General features: G+C 47.0%; 1 protein-coding gene across 1 annotated transcript; it reads left to right on the plus strand.

Moving 5' to 3' along the window:
- Positions 1–12,360: 12,360 nt before the first annotated feature.
- Positions 12,361–14,305, plus strand: LOC106385524 (cytochrome P450 81F4). The gene is made up of 2 exons (XM_013825436.3): positions 12,361–13,270; positions 13,480–14,305. The coding sequence occupies exons 1-2, from the start codon at positions 12,404–12,406 to the stop codon at positions 14,113–14,115; spliced, it is 1,503 nt and encodes a 500-aa protein (XP_013680890.1). The 5' UTR covers positions 12,361–12,403; the 3' UTR covers positions 14,116–14,305.
- Positions 14,306–23,291: the final 8,986 nt, after the last annotated feature.

The following is a 23,291-nucleotide window of genomic DNA, read 5'->3' on the forward strand; positions in this document are numbered from 1 at the left end:
AGCCAACAATCAAACAAGAACATGACTGACCGTCCAACCCAACACCATGGTCCGGAAGCGCTACGTGACGGGTTAGGGATGATCCGGTCAGAGTCACAAACTTTTACTCCACGACCTAGACCAGTTCATCCACTAACTCGTCCCGCTGCGTCAAGGCATAAGGCTTTGCAACCCGTACCTAGAGTTAGCGTTTTCCGTTAGATCGAGGCCTAAGGCTTTTCAACCCGTACTACGACCTAACGTTGTGTTAGACCGGACTAGTCAAATATCAGAGTACTCATGAAGCGCATATAAAACAATTACTTTATTATTCGAGAAATATCCATACATTGATATAATTCGAGACCGGTCCCGGCCTAATGCCAAATCGAGTCAACTAAACACAAATCCACAATACCGTTTACAAAAGGCATGAAAATCTACACCGGCGGTCCTAACGTCCAGCACCAAGCTATCCGATCATCCTTACCTAAAGCGACCTGCAAAAAGGACAACGGAGTTGGATGAGTAACCTAATGTTACTCAGTGAGCTGGCGGCCTCTACCCGCAACCTAGACTCTAACCCGGACAACCCAAAATAACAATCAATCTAGCCCTAGCATGCAATAAAAGCTAAGGCTAAGCAAACCGTTACTAAGTTAGACTTGGCCTCCTGCCATGATCTAGCTTCAAGTAACGGGAACCTGCATAAAAACAAGTCAACAACCAATCCCTAGTTAACCATATATACGCCTGAGTTCAGTACTCATGTAGTGTTAGACACTTAGACTATACAAGTATCACTAGTCGATCGACCAACAATCAAACAAGAACATGATCGGCCAACCAATGATACCGCATAGCTTTAATATCCACCACCCTTCACAAGCAATCCCTCAAACACATACAGGCCAACGTCAGGCCTACAATAACCAAATACACACCAAGCCTAATCCGGTACCTAAACCAGACTTAGGACTTAATGTCAGAACCTGCAAGCAAATCAATCAACCACAATCACAATAATAACTATAACTACGACTCGATCTAACACGTAACACCGTATATCGGTGCTACCCTAACTCGAGGATCCCATAACCCTCTACGACACACTAACACAACACTCTAACCTGGGCCCTGGTGACATCGTGTTCCTCCTCTCTATCGGCAATATCCTATCTCCCTACCACAAAGGCCAGAAGAAGGAACTTTCAACCGACCGCGGCCCACAGTCCTTCGGGTCACCGCGCGACAGCCCACAGTCCTTCGGGTCACTGCCACATTACACCGTCGTGTAATCACTCAGCCATAGGCCATGACCCCGTCTCTCTGAGTCTTCCCGATCCAGCGAATAAGGGGTTTCCTTGAACCCGCTGGGTACGAGGCTGAAGGAACACTAATCACCCCTACACAAGCCTAGTATGGGCGGGTCACGCACATACTGTCGGCACACTCACAACAAAACAAACTCAATCTAGAACCTAACCTAAAGCTAAAGTTCCAGATCCTAACTAGACACTCGACTCTACAACACAAACCAATAGTACCAGTAGTCCGGCCTATATGGCCTAAGACCCTTACTACTAACTAGTAAACAATAATATCAATACTAAACAACACAATCAAACCGTTACCCAGATAGTCCAGCCTCCCGCTGAGAAACTATCTTTAAAGATAACGGGAACCTGCACTCAACCATATCAACACGCAAGAATAGAAAACATGATGCATCCTAGCCCTAGTCCTAGTCAGGTTATTAACTCAGTCTTAATTCCATTCATCTCAGCTTAGCCCTTGCTAAACTGAGTCCGGTTCCATAAATAAAATAACCCTAAGGACTCTACCATTCAATAACGTGATCATTCTACTCTATATGCGACTCGATCTACCCTAAATTCCAAGTGGAACTCAAACAAAACCAACTCACAGTGTTCTAGGCGAGAAGCAGCTGGTTGATCGTAGAGGACTTGGCCAAAACCCAAGGGACGCCTTGACTGGACTGGACTGGACTGATCTTGACTTGGACATAACCTCGGCTTCATCATGAAGAAACTGACACGTCTGGACAGACTGATCTGGACAGAATCTCCTTTAGCTGCTGGACAGTTCTTCGGACATTTCGGCGGAGTATCGAGGAGAACTTCGACTGATCTGAACCCATGGAACTGAACTAATCTTGGAAGGCACCTCCACTTGATTGTAGGAGAATATGACTGGCTTGGACGGATTGAATTGGACAGAGCTTTCGCGTCACAATCGTAGAGAATCGCCGATTGGACGGAACTGGCCTTCTCGGTGAAGTATCGGTCTTCAGAACTCAGCTACACTTTCTTTCTCTCTCTCTCTAACCACGTTGACTTGCTTCCCATCTGAATTTATCTTCAATTGGTTGATCTTCAGTTGGCCAGAACCTTCCCTAGGCGCTGACTTGAAATCAGTAGAGAAACTGATCTCGAAAACTCTCTAAAACTCTCGAAATAGCTCAGAACCTCTTACTTTCTTTTCTACTTCTTTCTCTCTCTCTAACCCACTTTTTTAACTTGCTTTTGAAAGGTATGGATGAATGAAATGAGAAGGGGTCGTGGTCTTTATATAGGAGACACCAGCCAATCAGCTTCAGGTTGGTGGCAGCCCGTGTGTCGCTCCGCATGGCTCCGGACGCATGCACGGCGGCACCTCGTGCTCCACATGGCTGGCTGCATGTCCAGGACACATGCAGGACGCCACCACTCCTCCCAGATGTCAGGCTGCATGACTGGAGCTCATGCAAGGCGCCACACATCCTCACACATGTCGATCAGCATGCTTCGGTTCCATGCGTCGCGACATCTCGTGCTTGGCGATCCACCTCGTGCTTCTACATGTCAAGCTGCATGTGCAGCTTCCATGCACGGTGACACCTCGAGCTTCTCTTGACACTCAGCTGGTTAGACAGTTGCCACCACGTTCTTATCCCTTCTGATCAAGCCACCTCGAGCTTCTCGGTTCCTTTGCGCGATTTCGACCCTTCTTGTGAATTTCTGACCCGCGATCAATCCCGAATATTTTTCCGCTCCCATTCTGATTCTCTGAATATTTTTAATAAACTACAGATGATGTTTGATATCCTTTAAAAATATTTCCCGAGCCTCCGGCTTCCTCAAAGAATTTCGTAATACCGAAATTAGGGTTTTTGCCCAACTTCGGGTTTTCCCGTCGTGCTTCAATCCCGTCGTGCTTGCTTCCCGTCCTGCTTAATTCCCGTCCTGCTTCCGACTTATAATATCTTCAGAATAATATTTTACTGATACGAAGATATTCCGAGAAAACTTCGCGATGAAGAAACGTCAATCTTCAAAAACGTCGAGCTTCTAAACCGTCGTGCTTCAAAAATGTGATTCTTCCAAAACTGCCGTCTAATCAATCTAAGACATTTCTAACAATGGTAGAGCAGCTTATCTCAACTCATGCTTCACTCACGATTCATTATTCGACCTTCTCGTACTTCAAATTTCCCGATCGATCTGTATTGCCCGCGACTCAACCAGAAAGTTGATTCTCGACCAATCTTCTATTTTTTTCGATCCATGTTAAGTCTTAAGTGATCAAAACTTAACATTCCTTCAATTGCTTTGATTCCCAAAAGCTCGGCTCTGGATTCTGACTTTTGCTCTCTCGACCATTTTATCCCAAAGGGCGGGTTATCACATTCTCCCCCCCCTTAATAGAATTCGTCCTCGAATTCTTAGTTGCGCAATTGCTTAGCTTCACGAAATGTTCCTCCTTGATGTGTAGTGATGATGTTCAGCTTTTGAATAACTTCGTCTTGCGGTCTTGGTCATAAGATATGGTTCTTTGCTGGCTCCCCTTTCTCTCGGTTTCTTTAGGTCTCCATGAACACTTTGGATTTTGAACTTGCTCCACCTTGATAACAACTCCTCCATAACTCCTAGTTACATAACTTTGTCTTGATCACTAGATGTGCTTCTTTATCGGTTGGCCTTAGATATCTCCCCTTGATTTCTTCAGTCTTCTTCTAGATTTTCTGATTCTGAACTCGCTCCATCTTAATACATCTCCATGCATTTCCTCGGTCTTGAATCCTTTCATTTCTTCACTTCTTGATTTCTCATGCTTCACTTAATCTCAACTCGTCTTCATAACTCTTTACTTTGTTTGGCCATGTCCCTTTGTGTATACTGTCTAAAGTCGCCATAATCGTCTTCATATCTCTTCACTCTGCCTTTCACTGTCCCTTGAATGTCCTTCCCAATGTCACCACAATCATCTTCATAAATCTTCACTTGAATGATCACTGCGTCTTCTTCTTAGTTTTTACTTTGCTGCCCAACTAATTTCCCATGATACGATCTTGCCAATCTGCGCCTCTGATTACTCCAACCATTTCCTCGATCTCTCATTTCCCAGATACTGATGAAGTCCTTTCCCAACGAAGTCTTGTTTCTTCCCATCTGTCCAGTCCATACCACAGCCCAGTTCTCTGAATCTGTCTCTCCTCTTTCGCTTCGGGTTTGGGTTTGGCCTCGAACTCCCTCCACTTTAAGGTTTTCATCCCTTAAAGTTCCGATCAACAAACACACTTACTCGCTGCAACTCAAAAGAACACCTCACATGCAAGTTAGTAATTAATCACATAATCTACTAACCCAGCAAATACTAACAATGCAACCTAACCGCAATTCTAACCAGCAACCTAATAGTGCTACCCAAGCAACCTAACAGTTCTACCCAAGCAACCTAACAGTTCTACCCAAGCAACCTAACAGTTCTAGATTCCACTATCTCAATCCTAATTCCTAAAACCACAAATCCTATCGCTGGACGTGACCGGTTTCCCTAATGCCTTTTGTGACTCATTTTGACTCGATAAATATTTAAAACCGATTAAATCATGAGTTCCGAAAGCATGGACGAAACCATGCTCTGATACCACCTCTGTAACACCCCCGAACCGTCCTAGACATATGGTCGATCAACCGGCCAACAATCAAACAAGAACATGACCGATCGACCATCCAACACCCAGGGTTAGAGATGAATGAGCCAACCGGCCAGCCAACAATCAAACCAGAACATGACTGACCGTCCAACCCAACACCATGGTCCGGAAGCGCTACGTGACGGGTTAGGGACGATCCGGTCAGAGTCACAAACTTTTACTCCACGACCTAGACCAGTTCATCCACTAACTCGTCCCGCTGCGTCAAGGCATAAGGCTTTGCAACCCGTACCTAGAGTTAGCGTTTTCCGTTAGATCGAGGCCTAAGGCTTTTCAACCCGTACTACGACCTAACGTTGTGTTAGACCGGACTAGTCAAATATCAGAGTACTCATGAAGCGCATATAAAACAATTACTTTATTTATTCGAGAAATATCCATACATTGATATAATTCGAGACCGGTCCCGGCCTAATGCCAAATCGAGTCAACTAAACACAAATCCACAATACCGTTTACAAAAGGCATGAAAATCTACACCGGCGGTCCTAACGTCCAGCACCAAGCTATCCGATCATCCTTACCTAAAGCGACCTGCAAAAAGGACAACGGAGTTGGATGAGTAACCTAATGTTACTCAGTGAGCTGGCGGCCTCTACCCGCAACCTAGACTCTAACCCGGACAACCCAAAAATAACAATCAATCTAGCCCTAGCATGCAATAAAAGCTAAGGCTAAGCAAACCGTTACTAAGTTAGACTTGGCCTCCTGCCATGATCTAGCTTCAAGTAACGGGAACCTGCATAAAAACAAGTCAACAACCAATCCCTAGTTAACCATATATACGCCTGAGTTCAGTACTCATGTAGTGTTAGACACTTAGACTATACAAGTATCACTAGTCGATCGACCAACAATCAAACAAGAACATGATCGGCCAACCAATGATACCGCATAGCATTAATATCCACCACCCTTCACAAGCAATCCCTCAAACACATACAGGCAACGTCGGCCTACAATAACCAAATACACACCAAGCCTAATCCGGTACCTAAACCGGACTTATGACTTAATGTCAGAACCTGCAAGCAAATCAGTCAACCACAAACACAATCACAATAATAAGACTATGAGTATCTACGACTCGATCTAACTCGTAACACCGTATATCGGTGCTACACTATCTCGAGGGTTCCTCACCCTCAAGACGACACAATAAAACTAACTCGACACACTATTCTAACTCTAGACTCAATATTTAACATGGGCCCTGGTGATCTCGTGTTCCTCCTCAACATCGGCAATATCCTATCTCCCTACCACAAAGGCCAGAAGAAGGAACTTTCAACCGACCGCGGCCCACAGTCCTTCGGGTCACCGCACGACAGCCCACAGTCCTTCGGGTCACTGCCACATTACACCGTCGTGTAATAACTCAGCCCTAGGCCATGACCCCGTCTCTCTGAGTCTTCCCGATCCAGCGAATAAGGGGTTTCCTTGAACCCGCTGGGTACGAGGTCTGAAGGAACACTAACTCACCCCTACACAAGCCTAGTATGGGCGGGTTACGCACATACTGTCGGCACACTCACACAACACAAATTCAATCTAGAACCTAACCTAAAGATAAAGTTCCAGAACCTAACTAGACACTCGACTCCACAAGACTAACCATAGTACCAGTAGTCCAGCCTATATGGCCTAAGACCCTTAGTACTAATAACTAAACAATAATATCAATACTAAACAAATAAATCAAACCGTTATCCAGATAGTCCAGCCTCCTGCTATGAAACTATCCTTAAAGATAACGGGAACCTGCACTCAACCATATCAACACGCAAGAATAGAAAACATGATGCATCCTAGCCCTAGTCCTAGTCAGGTTATTAACTCAGTCTTAATTCCATTATATCTCAGCTTAGCCCATGCTAAACTGAGTCCAATTCATAAATAAAAAAAAACCCTAGGACTCTATCATGCATCAGTGTGATATTACTACTCTATATGCAACTCGATCTATCCTAAGTTCCAAGTGGAACTCAAACAAACCAACTCACAAAACTACCCTAAATTCCAAGTGGAATTCACACAAACCAACTCACAGTGTTCTAGGCGAGAAGCAGCTGGTTGATCGTAGAGGACTTGGCCAAAACCCAAGGGACGCCTTGACTGGACTGGACTGGACTGATCTTGACTTGGACATAACCTCGGCTTCATCATGAAGAAACTGACACGTCTGGACAGACTGATCTGGACAGAATCTCCTTTAGCTGCTGGACAGTTCTTCGGACATTTCGGCGGAGTATCGAGGAGAACTTCGACTGATCTGAACCCATGAAACTTAACTAATCTTGGACAGCACCTCCACATGATTGTAGGAGAATATGACTGGCTTGGATGGATTGAATTGGACAGAGCTTCCGCGTCACAATCGTAGAGAATCGCCGATTGGACGGAACTGGCCTTCTCGGTGGAGTATCGGTCTTCAGAACTCAGCTACACTTTCTTTCTCTCTCTCTCTCTAACCACGTTGACTTGCTTCCCATCTGAATTGATCTTCAATTGGTTGATCTTCAGTTGGCCAGAAACTTCCCTTGGCGCTGACTTGAAATCAGTAGAGAAACTGATCTCGAAAACTCTCTAAAACTCTCGAAATAGCTCAGAACCTCTTACTTTCTTTTTCTACTTCTTTCTCTCTCTCTAACCCACTTTTTTAACTTCCTTTTGAAAGGTATGGATGAATGAAATGAGAAGGGGTCGTGGTCTTTATATAGGAGACACCAGCCAATCAGCTTCAGGTTGGTGGCAGCCCGTGTGTCGCTCCGCATGGCTCCGGACGCATGCACGGCGGCACCTCGTGCTCCACATGGCTGGCTGCATGTCCAGGATACATGCAGGACGCCACCACTCCTCCCAGATGTCAGGCTGCATGACTGGAGCTCATGCAAGGCGCCACACATCCTCACACATGTCGATCAGCATGCTTCGGTTGCATGCGCGGAGACACCTCGTGCTTGGCCGTTCCACCTCGTGCTTCTATGTGTCAAGCTGCATGTGCAGCTTCCATGCACGGTGACACCTCGAGCTTCTCTTGACACTCAGCTGGTTAGACAGTTGCCACCACGTTCTTATCCCTTCTGATCAAGCCACCTCGAGCTTCTCGGTTCCTTTGCGCGATTTCGACCCTTCTTGTGAATTTCTGACCCGCGATCAATCCCGAATATTTTTCCGCTCCCATTCTGATTCTCTGAATATTTTTAATAAACTACAGATGATTTTTGATATCCTTTAAAAATATTTCCCGAGCCTCCGGCTTCCTCAAAGAATTTCGTAATACCGAAATTAGGGTTTTTGCCCAACTTCGGGTTTTCCCGTCGTGCTTCAATCCCGTCGTGCTTGCTTCCCGTCCTGCTTAATTCCCGTCCTGCTTCCAACTTATAATATCTTCAGAAAAATATTTTACTGATACGAAGATATTCCGAAAAAACTTCGCGATGAAGAAACGTCAATCTTCAAAAACGTCGAGCTTCTAAACCGTCGTGCTTCAAAAATGTGATTCTTCCAAAACTGCCGTCTAATCAATCTAAGACATTTCTAACAATGGTAGAGCAGCTTATCTCAACTCATGCTTCACTCACGATTCATTCTTCGACCTTCTCGTACTTCAAATTTCCCGATCGATCGGTATTGCCCGCGACTCAACCAGAAAGTTGATTCTCGACCAATCTTCTATTTTCTTCGATCCATGTTAAGTCTTAAGTGATCAAAACTTAACATTCCTTCAATTGCTTTGATTCCCAAAAGCTCGGCTCTGGATTCTGACTTTTGCTCTCTCAACCATTTTATCCCAAAGGGCGGGTTATCACAGGAAGGGTCAGCGTGCTGAGTCCAAGGACCAACGTGCTGATATGTGTACTGATGGACAGCCACAGACGTCCTGTGTGTGCTGACCGACACACATGGACAGCCACGGATGTCTTGTGTGTGCTGTCGGACTCACACAGACGTCATGTGTGTGCTGACGGACACCCATGGACGTCCTGTGTGTACTGAACAGACAGCCCACGTGGGCCAAAATCACCCGAACAATCCACGGGAAGGGCCAGCGTGCTGACTCCAAGGACCAGCGGGCTGATATGTGTAATAATGGACAGCCACAGACGTCATGTGTGTGTGCTGACGGACATACACAGACACACACGGACACACACGGACACCCACAGACGTCATATGTGTACTGAACAGACAGCCCACATGGGCCAAAATCACCCGAACTGTCCACAGGAAGGGTCAGCGTGCTGAGTCCAAGGACCAACGTGCTGATATGTGTACTAATGGACAGCCGCGGACGTTCTGTGTGTGCTGACGGACACACACAGACACACATGGACAGCCACAAATGTCCTATGTGTGCTGACGGACACCCACGAACGTCCTGTGTGTGCTGACGGACACCCACAGACGTCCTGTGTGTACTGAACAGACAGCCCACGTGGGCCAAAATCACCCGAACAGTCCACGGGAAGGGTCAGTGTGCTGAGTCCAAGGACCAACGTGCTGATATATGTACTGATGGACAGCCACAGACGTCCTGTGTATGCTGACCGACACACACGGACAGCCACGAACATCTTGTGTGTGCTGTCGGACTCACACAGACGTCATGTGTGTGCTGACGGACACCCATGAACGTCCTGTGTGTACCGAACAGACAGCCCACGTGGGCCAAAATCACCCGAACATTCCACGGGATGGGCCAGCATGCTGAGTCCAAGGACCAGCGTGCTGATATGTGTACTAATGGACAGCCACAAACGTCATGTGTGTGTGCTGACGGAGACACACAGACACACACGGACACCCACAAACGTCATATGTGTACTGAACAGACAGCCCACGTGGGCCAAAATCACCCGAACTGTCCACAGGAAGGGTCAGCGTGCTGAGTCCAAGGACCAACGTGCTGATATGTGTACTGATGGACAGCCATGGACGTTCTGTGTGTGCTGACGGACACACACGAACACACATGGACAGCCACGGATGTCCTATGTGTGCTGACGGACACCCACGGACGTCCTGTGTGTGCTGACGGACACCCACAAACGTCCTGTGTGTACTTAACAGACAGCCCACGTGGGCCAAAATCACCCGAACTGTCCACAGGAAGAGTCAGCGTGCTGAGTCCAAGGACCAACGTGATGATATGTGTACTGATGGACAGCCACAGACGTTCTGTGTGTGCTGACGGACACACACGGACACACATGGACAGCCACGGACGTCCTGTGTGTGCTGACGGACACCCACAGACGTCCTGTGTGTGTGCTGACGGACACCCACAAACGTCCTGTGTGTTCTGACGGACACCCATGGACGTCCTGTGTGTACTGAACAGACAGCCCACGTGGGCCAAAATCACCCGAACAGTCCACGAGAAGGAGCAGCGTGCTAATATATGGACCAAGGTGCTGATATGTGTACTGATGGACAGCCACAGACGTCCTGTGTGTGCTGACGGACACACACAGACAGCCACAGACGTCCTGTGTGTGCTTTTGGACACACACGGACGTCATGTGTGTGCTGACAGACACCCATGGACGTCCTATGTGTACTGAACAGACAGCCCACGTGGGCCAAAATCACCCGAACAGTCCACGAGAAGGGCCAGCGTGCTGATATGTGTACTAATGGACAGCCACAGACGTCCTGTGTGTGCTGACGGACACACACAGACACACACGGACAGTCACAGATGTCCTGTGTGTGCTTACGGACAGCCATGAACAGCCACACACGTCCTGTGTGTGCTAGCGGACACCCACGGACGTCCTGTGTGTGCTGGCGGACACCCACGGACGTCCTGTGTGTACTGCACAGACAGCCCACGTGGGCCAAAATCACCCAAACAGTCCACGGGAAGGGCCAGCGTGCTGAGTCCAAGGACCAACATGCTGATATGTGTACTGATAGACAGCCACAGACGTTCTGTGTGTGCTGACGGACACACATGGACAGCCACGGAAGTCCTGTGTGTGCTGACTGACACCCACGGACGTTCTGTGTGTGCTGACGGACATCCACAGACGTCCTGTGTGTACTGAACAGACAGCCCATGTGGGCAAAAATCACCCGAACAGTCCACGGGACGGAGCAGCATGCTGAGTCCAAAGACCAGTGTGCTGAGTCCAAAGACCAGCGTGCTGATATATGTACTGATGGACAGCCACGGACGTCCTGTGTGTGCTGACGGACACACACGGACACACACGGACGTTCTGTGTGTGCTGACGGACACACATACATGCTGTGTGTGCTGACGGACAGCCACAGACGTCCTGTGTGTGCTGACGGACACCCACAGACGTTCTGTGTGTACTGAACAGACAGCCCACGTGGGCCAAAATCACCCAAACAGTCCACAGGAAGGGTCAGCGTGCTGAGTCCAAGAACCAACGTGCTGATTTGTGTACTGATGGACAGCCACGGACGTTCTGTTTGTGCTGACGGACACACTTGGACAGCCACGGACGTCCTGTGTGTGCTGACGGACACCCACAGACGTCCTGTGTGTGCTGACGGACACCCACGGACGTCCTGTGTGTACTGAACAGACAGCCCACGTGGGCCAAAATCACCCGAACAGTCCACGAGAAGGAGCAGCGTGCTGAGTCCATGGACCAAGGTGCTGATATGTGTACTGATGGACAGCCACAGACGTCCTGTGTGTGCTGACGGACACACACGGACACACATGGACAGCCACGGACGTCCTGTGTGTGCGGACGGACACCCACGGACGTCCTGTGTGTGCTGACGGACACCCACGGACGTCATGTGTCTACTGAACAGACAGCCCACATGGGCCAAAATCACCCGAACAGTCCACGAGAAGGAGCAGCGTGCTGAGTCAAAGGACCAAGGTGCTGATATCCAAATCCAAATCAAGTCAACAAAAATCACAAAATAAGAAACAGTACCTTACAATTTTTCAAATTGATTTTTAGTAATTTTGAAAAATTTATTACAACAGACAAACAAAACTTTAATGGTAATACAAAGTAATGTAAGGACTTCAGACAAAGTCATCATAACATTAAAAAAATTCTTAACATTTTCTAGAGAAGATTTTTCTTAACTTTTAGAACGAAATAGCTATATCAAAAATCAGATCTCAAATCCCAAATACGTTTGCGTTCTAAGACATTTACAATAAGTAATTGTAATTAAAATCATATTGTGAAAACTTGTACACTGTCTTTTAATCTCACTATGAATTCTTCAACCACTAAGCCATTTTGAATTAGTTGAATACTATTTTACACGTTAAAATAACACATGATCGCATTTCTTTGCTAAAAAAACATGACGCTATTATTTAATAAAAAAATGTTGCGACCCTAAAGCTCATTTTTTCCTATAAATAGGTTACTAAATCATTTGATCAGAGACATCCCGAAAAAGAAAGTGACAAAGATGTTTTACTATGTGATACTCCCTCTGGCTCTCCTTCTCATTGCTTACAAATTCACCTCCAAGACGAAGCGTCTCAACCTCCCTCCCTCTCCGCCTCACTCTCTCCCCATTATTGGCCACCATCGCCTCATCAAACCGCCTGTCCACCGTCTCTTCCACAGACTCGCCAAAGCACACGGCCCAATATTCTACCTCCGACTCGGTACCCGCCGTGCCGTCGTCATCTCTTCCTCCGCACTCGCAAAAGAATGCTTCACGGGTCACAACGACGTCGTAGTATCAAACCGCCCTCGTTTCCTAACCTCCAAATACATCGCTTACAACTACACCACCATAGCAACCACACCTTACGGTGACCACTGGCGCAACCTCCGCAAGATCTGCTCCCTCGAAATCGTCTCCTCGAAACGTCTCGCCAACTTTCTCCACATCCGCAAAGAGGAAATCCACCGCATGCTCACGAGACTCTCACGTGACGCGCTCATCAACAACGAGGTCGAGCTCGAGTCACTTTTTTACGATCTAACGTTCAACAACATAGTGAGGATGGTTACAGGGAAGATCTACTACGGAGAAGATGCTAGTGACAAAGCAGAAGCAGATACGTTCAAGAAACTAATTGCTTATATTACTAGTACTAGTGGCGCGAGGCACCCTGGAGAATACTTACCATTCCTGAAAATATTTGGAAGGAGTTTTGAAAAGAAAGTGAAAGCTGTTGGAGAAGCCATGGATGCAATCTTGCAGCGTCTGCTTGATGAGTGTAGGGGAAATAAAGATGGTAACACAATGGTTAATCACTTGCTCTCTTTGCAACAACAAGATCCAGAGTATTACAGTGAGGTCATCATCAAAGGCCTAATGCTGGTACGTGACAATCAAACACAGTCATATTAGTTCTTATTATTATTATCACAATTATTATTACTATTTCTAGGTATTTTACCCATTCGTGACCTCATTCTGTAGAAATAACAAATATATACCACATATTATTATAACTTATATTTTAATATAAAGTGTTTATTTTAATATATTGCATACAACTATATTATTAATAATTATGTGCGAAACAGGGCATCATGTTTGCGGCATCAGAGACATCAGCTGTGACAATAGAGTGGGCGATGGCGAGTTTGTTGAATCATCCAGAGTTGTTAGAAAAATTAAAATTAGAAATTGATGAGAAAATCGGACAAGGCCGTTTGATTGAGGAAACAGACATACCAAACCTACCTTACCTTCAAAACGTAGTGTCCGAAACGTTCCGGCTATACCCAGCTGCGCCGCTTCTTGTGCCAAGATTAACGGTAGAGGACATCAAAGTCGGAGGATACGACGTGCCACGTGAAACGATGGTGATGGTGAACGCATGGACTATCCACAGGGATCCAGAACTTTGGACCGAACCAGAGAGGTTTAACCCAGATAGGTTTAATGGTGAAAGAGGGGAAGGAGACAAAGACGATGTCCGTACGCTGATAACGTTTGGAAGTGGACGAAGAATGTGTCCCGGTGCAGGGTTAGCGAATAAGATTGTGACCTTGGCGTTAGGTTCATTGATTCAGTGCTTTGATTGGGGAAGAGTCAATGGCGAAGAGATTGATATGACTGAAGGTCCAGAGATGGCAATGCGTAAGGTGGTGCCGTTACGAGCCATGTGTCACCTTCGACCCGTTATGAATAAGCTTGTTACGGACTCAAAGGTTTAATTATGCTTTCGTGTTTTCTACTGAAAAAAACTGTTACACTTTGGTGTGTTTCTGTACCAAGATTCTCTTTGTAATGCTGAATAAATATGTTTTTTCCTCCTACTGTTTTATTTCGCATATATATGTTTCCATGTATTTTGATGGGTTTTATGAGCTTAATCATGAATAAGTTACAAGTGATCTACAAGTATGAGTTATCTTCCTCTAAATCTGTAAAACGAAAACTTGGCTCTCAGAAACATGAAAAAATCATTCTAAGAACAAAATTAAGTTGGTATTTTTATTTTCACGTTTAAGAACAATATTCGGGTTAAATGTTTGTCTTCTTTTGAATAGCAGAAGCAGAATTATTGTTCTTGGCTTAATTTTATTTGATAATATTCTTTAATAAGTTAGCTACTATCTAGATCTTTTTTCGTCTATATGTATTTGGTATACGCAGAGTGTTTGATATGCCTTTGCTTGTCTTTTTATTAAGCTAACATGAAATATTTTCTTTATTTCAAATGTATTTATGACTCCTGTGTCAGCATATATACACAGTTGTTGTTAATATATATATATATACAAGTGACATATAATCTAATAATGTATTCAAATTAAAAATAACTAAATATTGATTAGTTGATGAATATTTAATTTGATGATTACTCCTGGCGATTTTTGTTTTTAGTTAGCTTGCAATATCTTGTCATATAAAAATCATATAATGTATTCGAAATCTATAGGTTATATTTTAATCTAAATAGTGGTGTACAAATGTTTTGATTAGGTGCAGATACGGATTGAGTTAGGTTGAGATCTGTCGGACACGAAATATATGAATTCGTCAAAAGTATAAAATATAAAATATGTAGATATTCGTATATAGATCCATAAAATAGCTAAAAATAATTAAAAAGATAATATAATTTGAAGTATAAAATTGAATTAATTTAGAGTAAATTCAAAATAAAAAAGATTGTTTTTAAAAGTGATATAATTAAACGTTTTCAAAGAATTTACATTAACACATCTTAAATATCACACTTTTTCCCAAAAAATGTTATTTTTAAGTAGTCTTCCGGTTTCTTTTTGTGACTTCTCAAAAAGAAATCGAGTAGTGATAACTCTATAGATGAGATAGGAAATATTAGTGATACTTCAATAGAATCACAAGAATTGTCTGATAATCTATGCAATTGTAAAATTATTAACGTTATAACAAAAGATATTGATAAACAATTTCTACTAGACAGGTTAGATAAAGGAAAAGGAATAAACACTATAGATGAAGATGACAATGAATCTATCCAAACCTCCTCACAATCAGAAAAACGAAGTTGGTATTTTAAAACTTTCTCTAAACAACAAACCAAAATATGTTCTCAGGATTATAAGAATAAATCAAAAGTTCCTGGTGTTCAAAAAAAAAAAAAAAAAAAAAAAAAAAAAAAAAAAAAATCAAAAGTTCCTATTTGATATATATGTTCTGGATTAATATTTGGATCTAAATGGTACAAGGATGTTTTTATAACAAACATATTCCAAAGAAACGATTGTAATCAAGCATTTTGGAAAGAACGGTTTATCTCAGGATTACCATCTTTCTTTGCAGAAAGAGTAATTGGTAAATTAAAAGAGTATTCAGGAAGGACTTTAACTCCAAACCCTTACTCAGCATTAGCTGAATATCCTCCTCTATCTTATTCAAAAGCAGTCTCTGAAAAGTCATCAAAGATGGAAGCACAATCATCTACAGCAACCCCAAACACAACCTCAAACACTACTCCAAACACTAAACCAGTCTACTACACCAAACCTTATAAGCAACACCTTATGACGACCCCATACACTAAACCAGTAAACCTTACCCAACTCAAAACCTTCATCAATCGAGTCTTCTACGAAGACAGTCCCTGGCCAACAGATAACATAACCAAAAACCAATCCTTTTATGAGTATATTCTAGTAGACTCTAAGTCTATAGAAATCACCCATTACAAAGACAAGACGAACCCAAACCTCATCAACTATTCAACCTGCAAATTCCTACGAATTTGTTCTACCCAAGACCTTGGTTTTATACATCATCATACAACAAAACCTTTTTCTACCCCAGGCTATCATATGATGTTAGTTATGTACTATTATATTTTGTATATAATCATTTTAGATAAAATATTGTTTTTTGTTTCAAAATAAACAAAAGGAAAATATATTGTTGTAAAAAAAATTGACATATGTTAATTAATTTTATTTTTGTATAAAAAATTATATAGTTTAAGATGTTTTATCAATGAATGATAAATTTATTTAAATGATTTTTTTTGAAGTAGGTTAATCTACCAATTTGATATATTTTTGATATTAAGTTCATAGAACACTTATTTTAATACAATATAAATTATAATCATAAATTTATAAAATAATATTATTTTTATTTCACGGTACAAGTTTAATTAACATTAATTATAATAATTTTATATTTTTAATTACGAAATTAATTAATGCATTATATTTTTAAAGTATTATTAAAATTTAATATAAATAACTAAATAAGTTACATTTTAATTAAATGGATAAAAAATAGGACCATAAATTAATAGATTAGATGATAAAATAAAAAGTTAAGAGTAACTCAGATTTTGAATCTTTGGATTTTGAATTTTAAACCCAAATCTATCAAATTCATAATACTTAATTTTCAATATTTTAACTATTAGTACTTATAAATTCACATCGTGTGTGCTGACGGACACCCACGAACGTCCTGTGTGTGCTGACGGACACCCACAGACGTCCTGTGTGTACTGAACAGACAGCCCACGTGGGCCAAAATCACCCGAACAGTCCACGGGAAGGGTCAGTGTGCTGAGTCCAAGGACCAACGTGCTGATATATGTACTGATGGACAGCCACAGACGTCCTGTGTATGCTGACCGACACACACGGACAGCCACGAACATCTTGTGTGTGCTGTCGGACTCACACAGACGTCATGTGTGTGCTGACGGACACCCATGAACGTCCTGTGTGTACCGAACAGACAGCCCACGTGGGCCAAAATTACCCGAACATTCCACGGGATGGGCCAGCATGCTGAGTCCAAGGACCAGCGTGCTGATATGTGTACTAATGGACAGCCACAAACGTCATGTGTGTGTGCTGACGGAGACACACAGACACACACGGACACCCACAAACGTCATATGTGTACTGAACAGACAGCCCAAGTGGGCCAAAATCACCCGAACTGTCCACAGGAAGGGTCAGCGTGCTGAGTCCAAGGACCAACGTGCTGATATGTGTACTGATGGACAGCCATGGACGTTCTGTGTGTGCTGACGGACACACACGAACACACATGGACAGCCACGGATGTCCTATGTGTGCTGACGGACACCCACGGACGTCCTGTGTGTGCTGACGGACACCCACAAACGTCCTGTGTGTACTTAACAGACAGCCCACGTGGGCCAAAATCACCCGAACTGTCCACAGGAAGAGTCAGCGTGCTGAGTCCAAGGACCAACGTGATGATATGTGTACTGATGGACAGCCACAGACGTTCTGTGTGTGCTGACGGACACACACGGACACACATGGACAGCCACGGACGTCCTGTGTGTGCTGACGGACACCCACAGACGTCCTGTGTGTGCTGACGGACACCCACAAACGTCCTGTGTGTTCTGACGGACACCCATGGACGTCCTGTGTGTACTGAACAGACAGCCCACGTGGGCCAAAATCACCCGAACAGTCCACGAGAAGGAGCAGCGTGCTAATATATGGACCAAGGTGCTGATATGTGTACTGATGGACAGCCACAGACGTCCTGTGTGTGCTGACGGACACACACAGACAGCCACAGACGTCATGTGTGTGCTGACAGACACCCATGGACGTCCTATGTGTACTGAACAGACAGCCCACGTGGGCCAAAATCACCCGAACAGTCCACGAGAAGGGCCAGCGTGCTGATATGTGTACTAATGGACAGCCACAGACGTCCTGTGTGTGCTGACGGACACACACAGACACACACGGACAGTCACAGATGTCCTGTGTGTGCTTACGGACAGCCATGAACAGCCACACACGTCCTGTGTGTGCTAGCGGACACCCACGGACGTCCTGTGTGTGCTGGCGGACACCCACGGACGTCCTGTGTGTACTGCACAGACAGCCCACGTGGGCCAAAATCACCCAAACAGTCCACGGGAAGGGCCAGCGTGCTGAGTCCAAGGACCAACGTGCTGATATGTGTACTGATAGACAGCCACAGACGTTCTGTGTGTGCTGACGGACACACATGGACAGCCACGGAAGTCCTGTGTGTGCTGACTGACACCCACGGACGTTCTGTGTGTGCTGACGGACATCCACAGACGTCCTGTGTGTACTGAACAGACAGCCCATGTGGGCAAAAATCACCCGAACAGTCCACGGGACGGAGCAGCATGCTGAGTCCAAAGACCAGTGTGCTGAGTCCAAAGACCAGCGTGCTGATATATGTACTGATGGACAGCCACGGACGTCCTGTGTGTGCTGACGGACACACACGGACACACACGGACGTTCTGTGTGTGCTGACGGACACACATACATGCTGTGTGTGCTGACGGACAGCCACAGACGTCCTGTGTGTGCTGACGGACACCCACAGACGTTCTGTGTGTACTGAACAGACAGCCCACGTGGGCCAAAATCACGCAAACAGTCCACAGGAAGGGTCAGCGTGCTGAGTCCAAGAACCAACGTGCTGATTTGTGTACTGATGGACAGCCACGGACGTTCTGTTTGTGCTGACGGACACACTTGGACAGCCACGGACGTCCTGTGTGTGCTGACGGACACCCACAGACGTCCTGTGTGTGCTGACGGACACCCACGGACGTCCTGTGTGTACTGAACAGACAGCCCACGTGGGCCAAAATCACCCGAACAGTCCACGAGAAGGAGCAGCGTGCTGAGTCCATGGACCAAGGTGCTGATATGTGTACTGATGGACAGCCACAGACGTCCTGTGTGTGCTGACGGACACACACGGACACACATGGACAGCCACGGACGTCCTGTGTGTGCGGACGGACACCCACGGACGTCCTGTGTGTGCTGACGGACACCCACGGACGTCATGTGTCTACTGAACAGACAGCCCACATGGGCCAAAATCACCCGAACAGTCCACGAGAAGGAGCAGCGTGCTGAGTCAAAGGACCAAGGTGCTGATATGTGTACTGATGGACATCCACAGACGTCCTGTGTGTGCTGACGGACACACACGGATGTTCTGTGTGTGCTGTTGGACACACACGGACGCCATGTGTGTGCTGACGGACACCCATGGACGTCCAATGTGTACTGAACAGACAGCCCACGTGGGCCAAAATCACCGAACAGTCCACGGGAAGGGCTAGCGTGCTGATATGTGTACTAATGGACAGCCACAGACGTCCTGTGTGTGCTGACGGACACACACAGTCATACACGGACAGCCACAGACGTTCTGTGTGTGCTTACGGACAGCGACAAACAGCCACGGACGTCCTGTGTGTGCTGGCGGACACCCATGGACGTCTTGTGTGTACTGAACAGACAGCCCACGTGGGCCAAAATCACCCAAACAGTCCACGGGAAGGGCCAGCGTGCTGAGTCCAAGGACCAACGTGCTGATATGTGTACTGATGGACAGCCACGGACGTTCTGTGTGTGCTGACGGACACACACGGACAGCCACGGTCGTCCTGTGTGTGCTGTTGGACACACACGGACGTCATGTGTGTGCTGACGGACACCCATGGACGTCCTATGTGTACTGAACCGACAGCCCACGTGGGCCAAGATCACCCGAAACAGTCCACGGGAAGGCCTAGCGTGCTGATATGTGTACTAATGGACAGCCACAGACGTCCTGTGTGTGCTGACGGACACACACGGACATACACGGACAGCCACAGACGTTCTGTCTGTGCTTACGGACAGCCACAAATTAGCCACGGACGTCCTATGTGTGCTGGCGGACACCCACGGACGTCCTGTGTGTACTGAACAGACAGCCCACGTGGGCCAAAATCACCCAAACAGTCCATGGGAAGGGCCAGCGTGCTGAGTCAAAGGACCAACGTGCTGATATGTGTACTGATGGACAGCCACGGACGTTCTGTGTGTGCTGACGGACACCCACGGACAGCCACAGACGTCTTGTGTGTGCATGGCGGACACCCACAGACGTCCTATGTGTACTGAACAGACAGCCCACGTGGGCCAAAATCACCCAAACAGTCCACGGGAAGGGCCAGCGTGCTGAGTCCAAGGACCAACATGCTGATATGTTTTCTGATGGACAGCGACGGATGTCCTGTGTGTGTGCTGACAGACACACACAGACACGAACGGACAGCCATAGATGTCCTGTGTGTGCTGACGGACAGCCACGGACGTCCTGTGTGTGCTGGTGGACACCCACAGACGTCCTGTGTGTACTGAACAGACAGCCCACGTGGGCCAAAATCACCCAAATAGTCCACGGGAAGGGCCAGCGTGCTGAGTCCAAAGACCAGCGTGCTAATATATGTACTGATGGACAGCCACGGACGTCCTGTGTGTGCTGAAGGGCGCACATGGATACACACGGACGTTCTGTGTGTGCTGACGGACACACACGGACGTCCTGTGTGTGCTGACGAACAGCCACAGACGTCCTGTGTGTGCTGACGGACACCCACAGACGTCCTCTGTGTACTGAACAGACAGCCCACGTGGGCCAAAATCACACGAACAGTCCACGGGAAGGAGCAGCGTGCTGAGTCCAAAAATTAGCGTGCTGATATGTGTACTGATGGACAGCCACGGACGTCATGTGTGTGCTGACGGACAGCCACGGACGTCCCGTCTGTGCAGGCGGACACCCACGGACGTCCTGTGCATACTGAACAGACAGCCCACGTGAGCCAAAATCACCCGAACAGTCCAAGGGAAGGGTTAGCGTGCTGAGTCCAAGGACCAACGTGCTGATATGTGTACTGATGGACAGCCACAGACGTCTTTTGTGTGCTGACGGAAAAACACGGACAGCCACGGACGTCTTGTGTGTGCTGTCGGACACACACAGACGTCATGTGTGTGCTGACAGACACCCATGGACGTCCTGTGTGTACTGACCAGACAGCCCACGTGGGCCAAAATCACCCGAACAGTCCACGAGAAGGAGCAGCGTGCTGAGTCCAAGGACCAAGGTGCTGATATGTGTACTGATGGACAGCCACAGACGTTCTGTGTGTGCTGACGGATACACACGGACACACATGGACAGCCACAAACGTCCTGTGTGTGCTGACGGACACCGACGGACATCCTGTGTGTGCTGACGGACACCCACGGACGTCCAGTGTGTACTGAACAGACAGCCCACGTGGGCCAAAATCACCTGACCAGTCCACGGGAAGGGCGACGGGAAGGGCCAGCGTGCTGAGTCCAAGGACCAGCGTGCTGAGTCCAAGGACCAGCGTGCTGATATGTGTACTAATGGACAGCCACAGACGTCCTGTGTGTGTGCTGACGGACACACACAGACACACACGGACAGCCACAGACGTCCTGTGTGTGCTGACGGACAGCCACAAACAGCCACAGACGTCCTGTGTGTGCTGGCGGACACACACGGACGTCCTGTGTGTACTGATCAGACAGCCCACGTGGGCCAAAATCACCCAAACAGTCTACGGGAAGGGCCAGCGTGCTGAGTCCATGGACCAACGTGCTGATATGTGTACTGATGGACAGCCACGGACGTTCTGTGTGTACTGACGTACACACACGGACACACATGAACAGCCACGGACATCCTCTGTGTGCTGGCGGACACCCACAGATATCCTGTGTGTGCTGGCGGACACCCATTGACGTCTTGTGTCTACTGACGGACACACACGGACAGCCACGAACATCTTGTTTCTGCTGACGGACACACACAGACGTCCTGTGTGTGCTGACGGACACCCACGGACGTCCTGTGTGTACTCAACAGACAGCCAACGTGGGCCAAAATCACCCGAACAGTCCACGGGATGGGCCAGCGTGCTGAGTCCAAGGACCAGCGTGCTGATATGTGTACTAATGGACAGCCACAGACGTCCTGTGTGTGCTGACGGACAGCCACTCACGTCCTGTGTGTACTGAACAGACAGCCCACGTGGGCCAGAATCACCCAAACAGTCCACGGGAAGGGTCAGCGTGCTGAGTCCAAGGACCAACGTGCTGATATGTGTACTTATGGACAGCCACGGACGTCCTCTGTGTGCTGACGGACACACACGGACACACACAGACAGCCACAGACAGCCACAGACGTCCTGTGTGTGCTGACGGACACACACGGATGTCAAGTTTGTGCTGACGGACACCCACGGACGTCCTGTGTGTGCTGACGGACTCACACGGACACACACGGACAGCCACAGACATCCTGTGTGTGATGACGGACAGCCACAGACAGCCACGGACATCCTGTGTGTGCTGGCGGACACCCACAGACGTCCTGTGTGTACTGAACAAACAGGCCACGTGGGTTAAAATCACCCAAACAGTCCACGGGAAGGGCCAGCGTGCTGAGTCCAAGGACCAACGTGCTGATATGTGTACTGATGGACAGCCACGGACGTCCTGTGTGTGCTGACGGGCACACATGGACACACACGAACACACACGGACGTTCTGTGTGTGCTGACGGACACACACGGCCGTCCTGTGTGTGCTGACGAACAGCCACAGACGTCCTGTGTGTGCTGACGAACAGCCACAGACGTCCTGTGTGTGCTTAAGGGCACCCACAGACGTCCTCTGTGTACTGAACAGACAGCCCAAGTGGGCCAAAATCACCCGAACAGTCCACGGGAAGGAGCAGCGTGCTGAGTCCAAAAATTAGCGTGCGGATATGTGTACTGATGGACAGCCACGGACGTCATGTGTGTGCTGACGGACAGCCACGGACGTCCTGTCTGTGCAGGCGGACACCCACGGACGTCCGGTGCGTACTGAACAGACAGCCCACGTGGGCCAAAATCACCCGAACAGTCCATGGGAAGGGTCAGCGTGCTGAGTCCACGGACCAACGTGCTGATATGTGTACTGATGGACAGCCACAGACGTCCTGTGTGTGCTGACGGAAAAGCACGGACAGCCACGGACGT

The sequence above is a fragment of the Brassica napus genome, unplaced genomic scaffold (genome assembly GCF_020379485.1).
Source record: "Brassica napus cultivar Da-Ae unplaced genomic scaffold, Da-Ae ScsIHWf_1382;HRSCAF=1961, whole genome shotgun sequence".
NCBI classification, from domain to species: Eukaryota; Viridiplantae; Streptophyta; class Magnoliopsida; order Brassicales; family Brassicaceae; genus Brassica; species Brassica napus.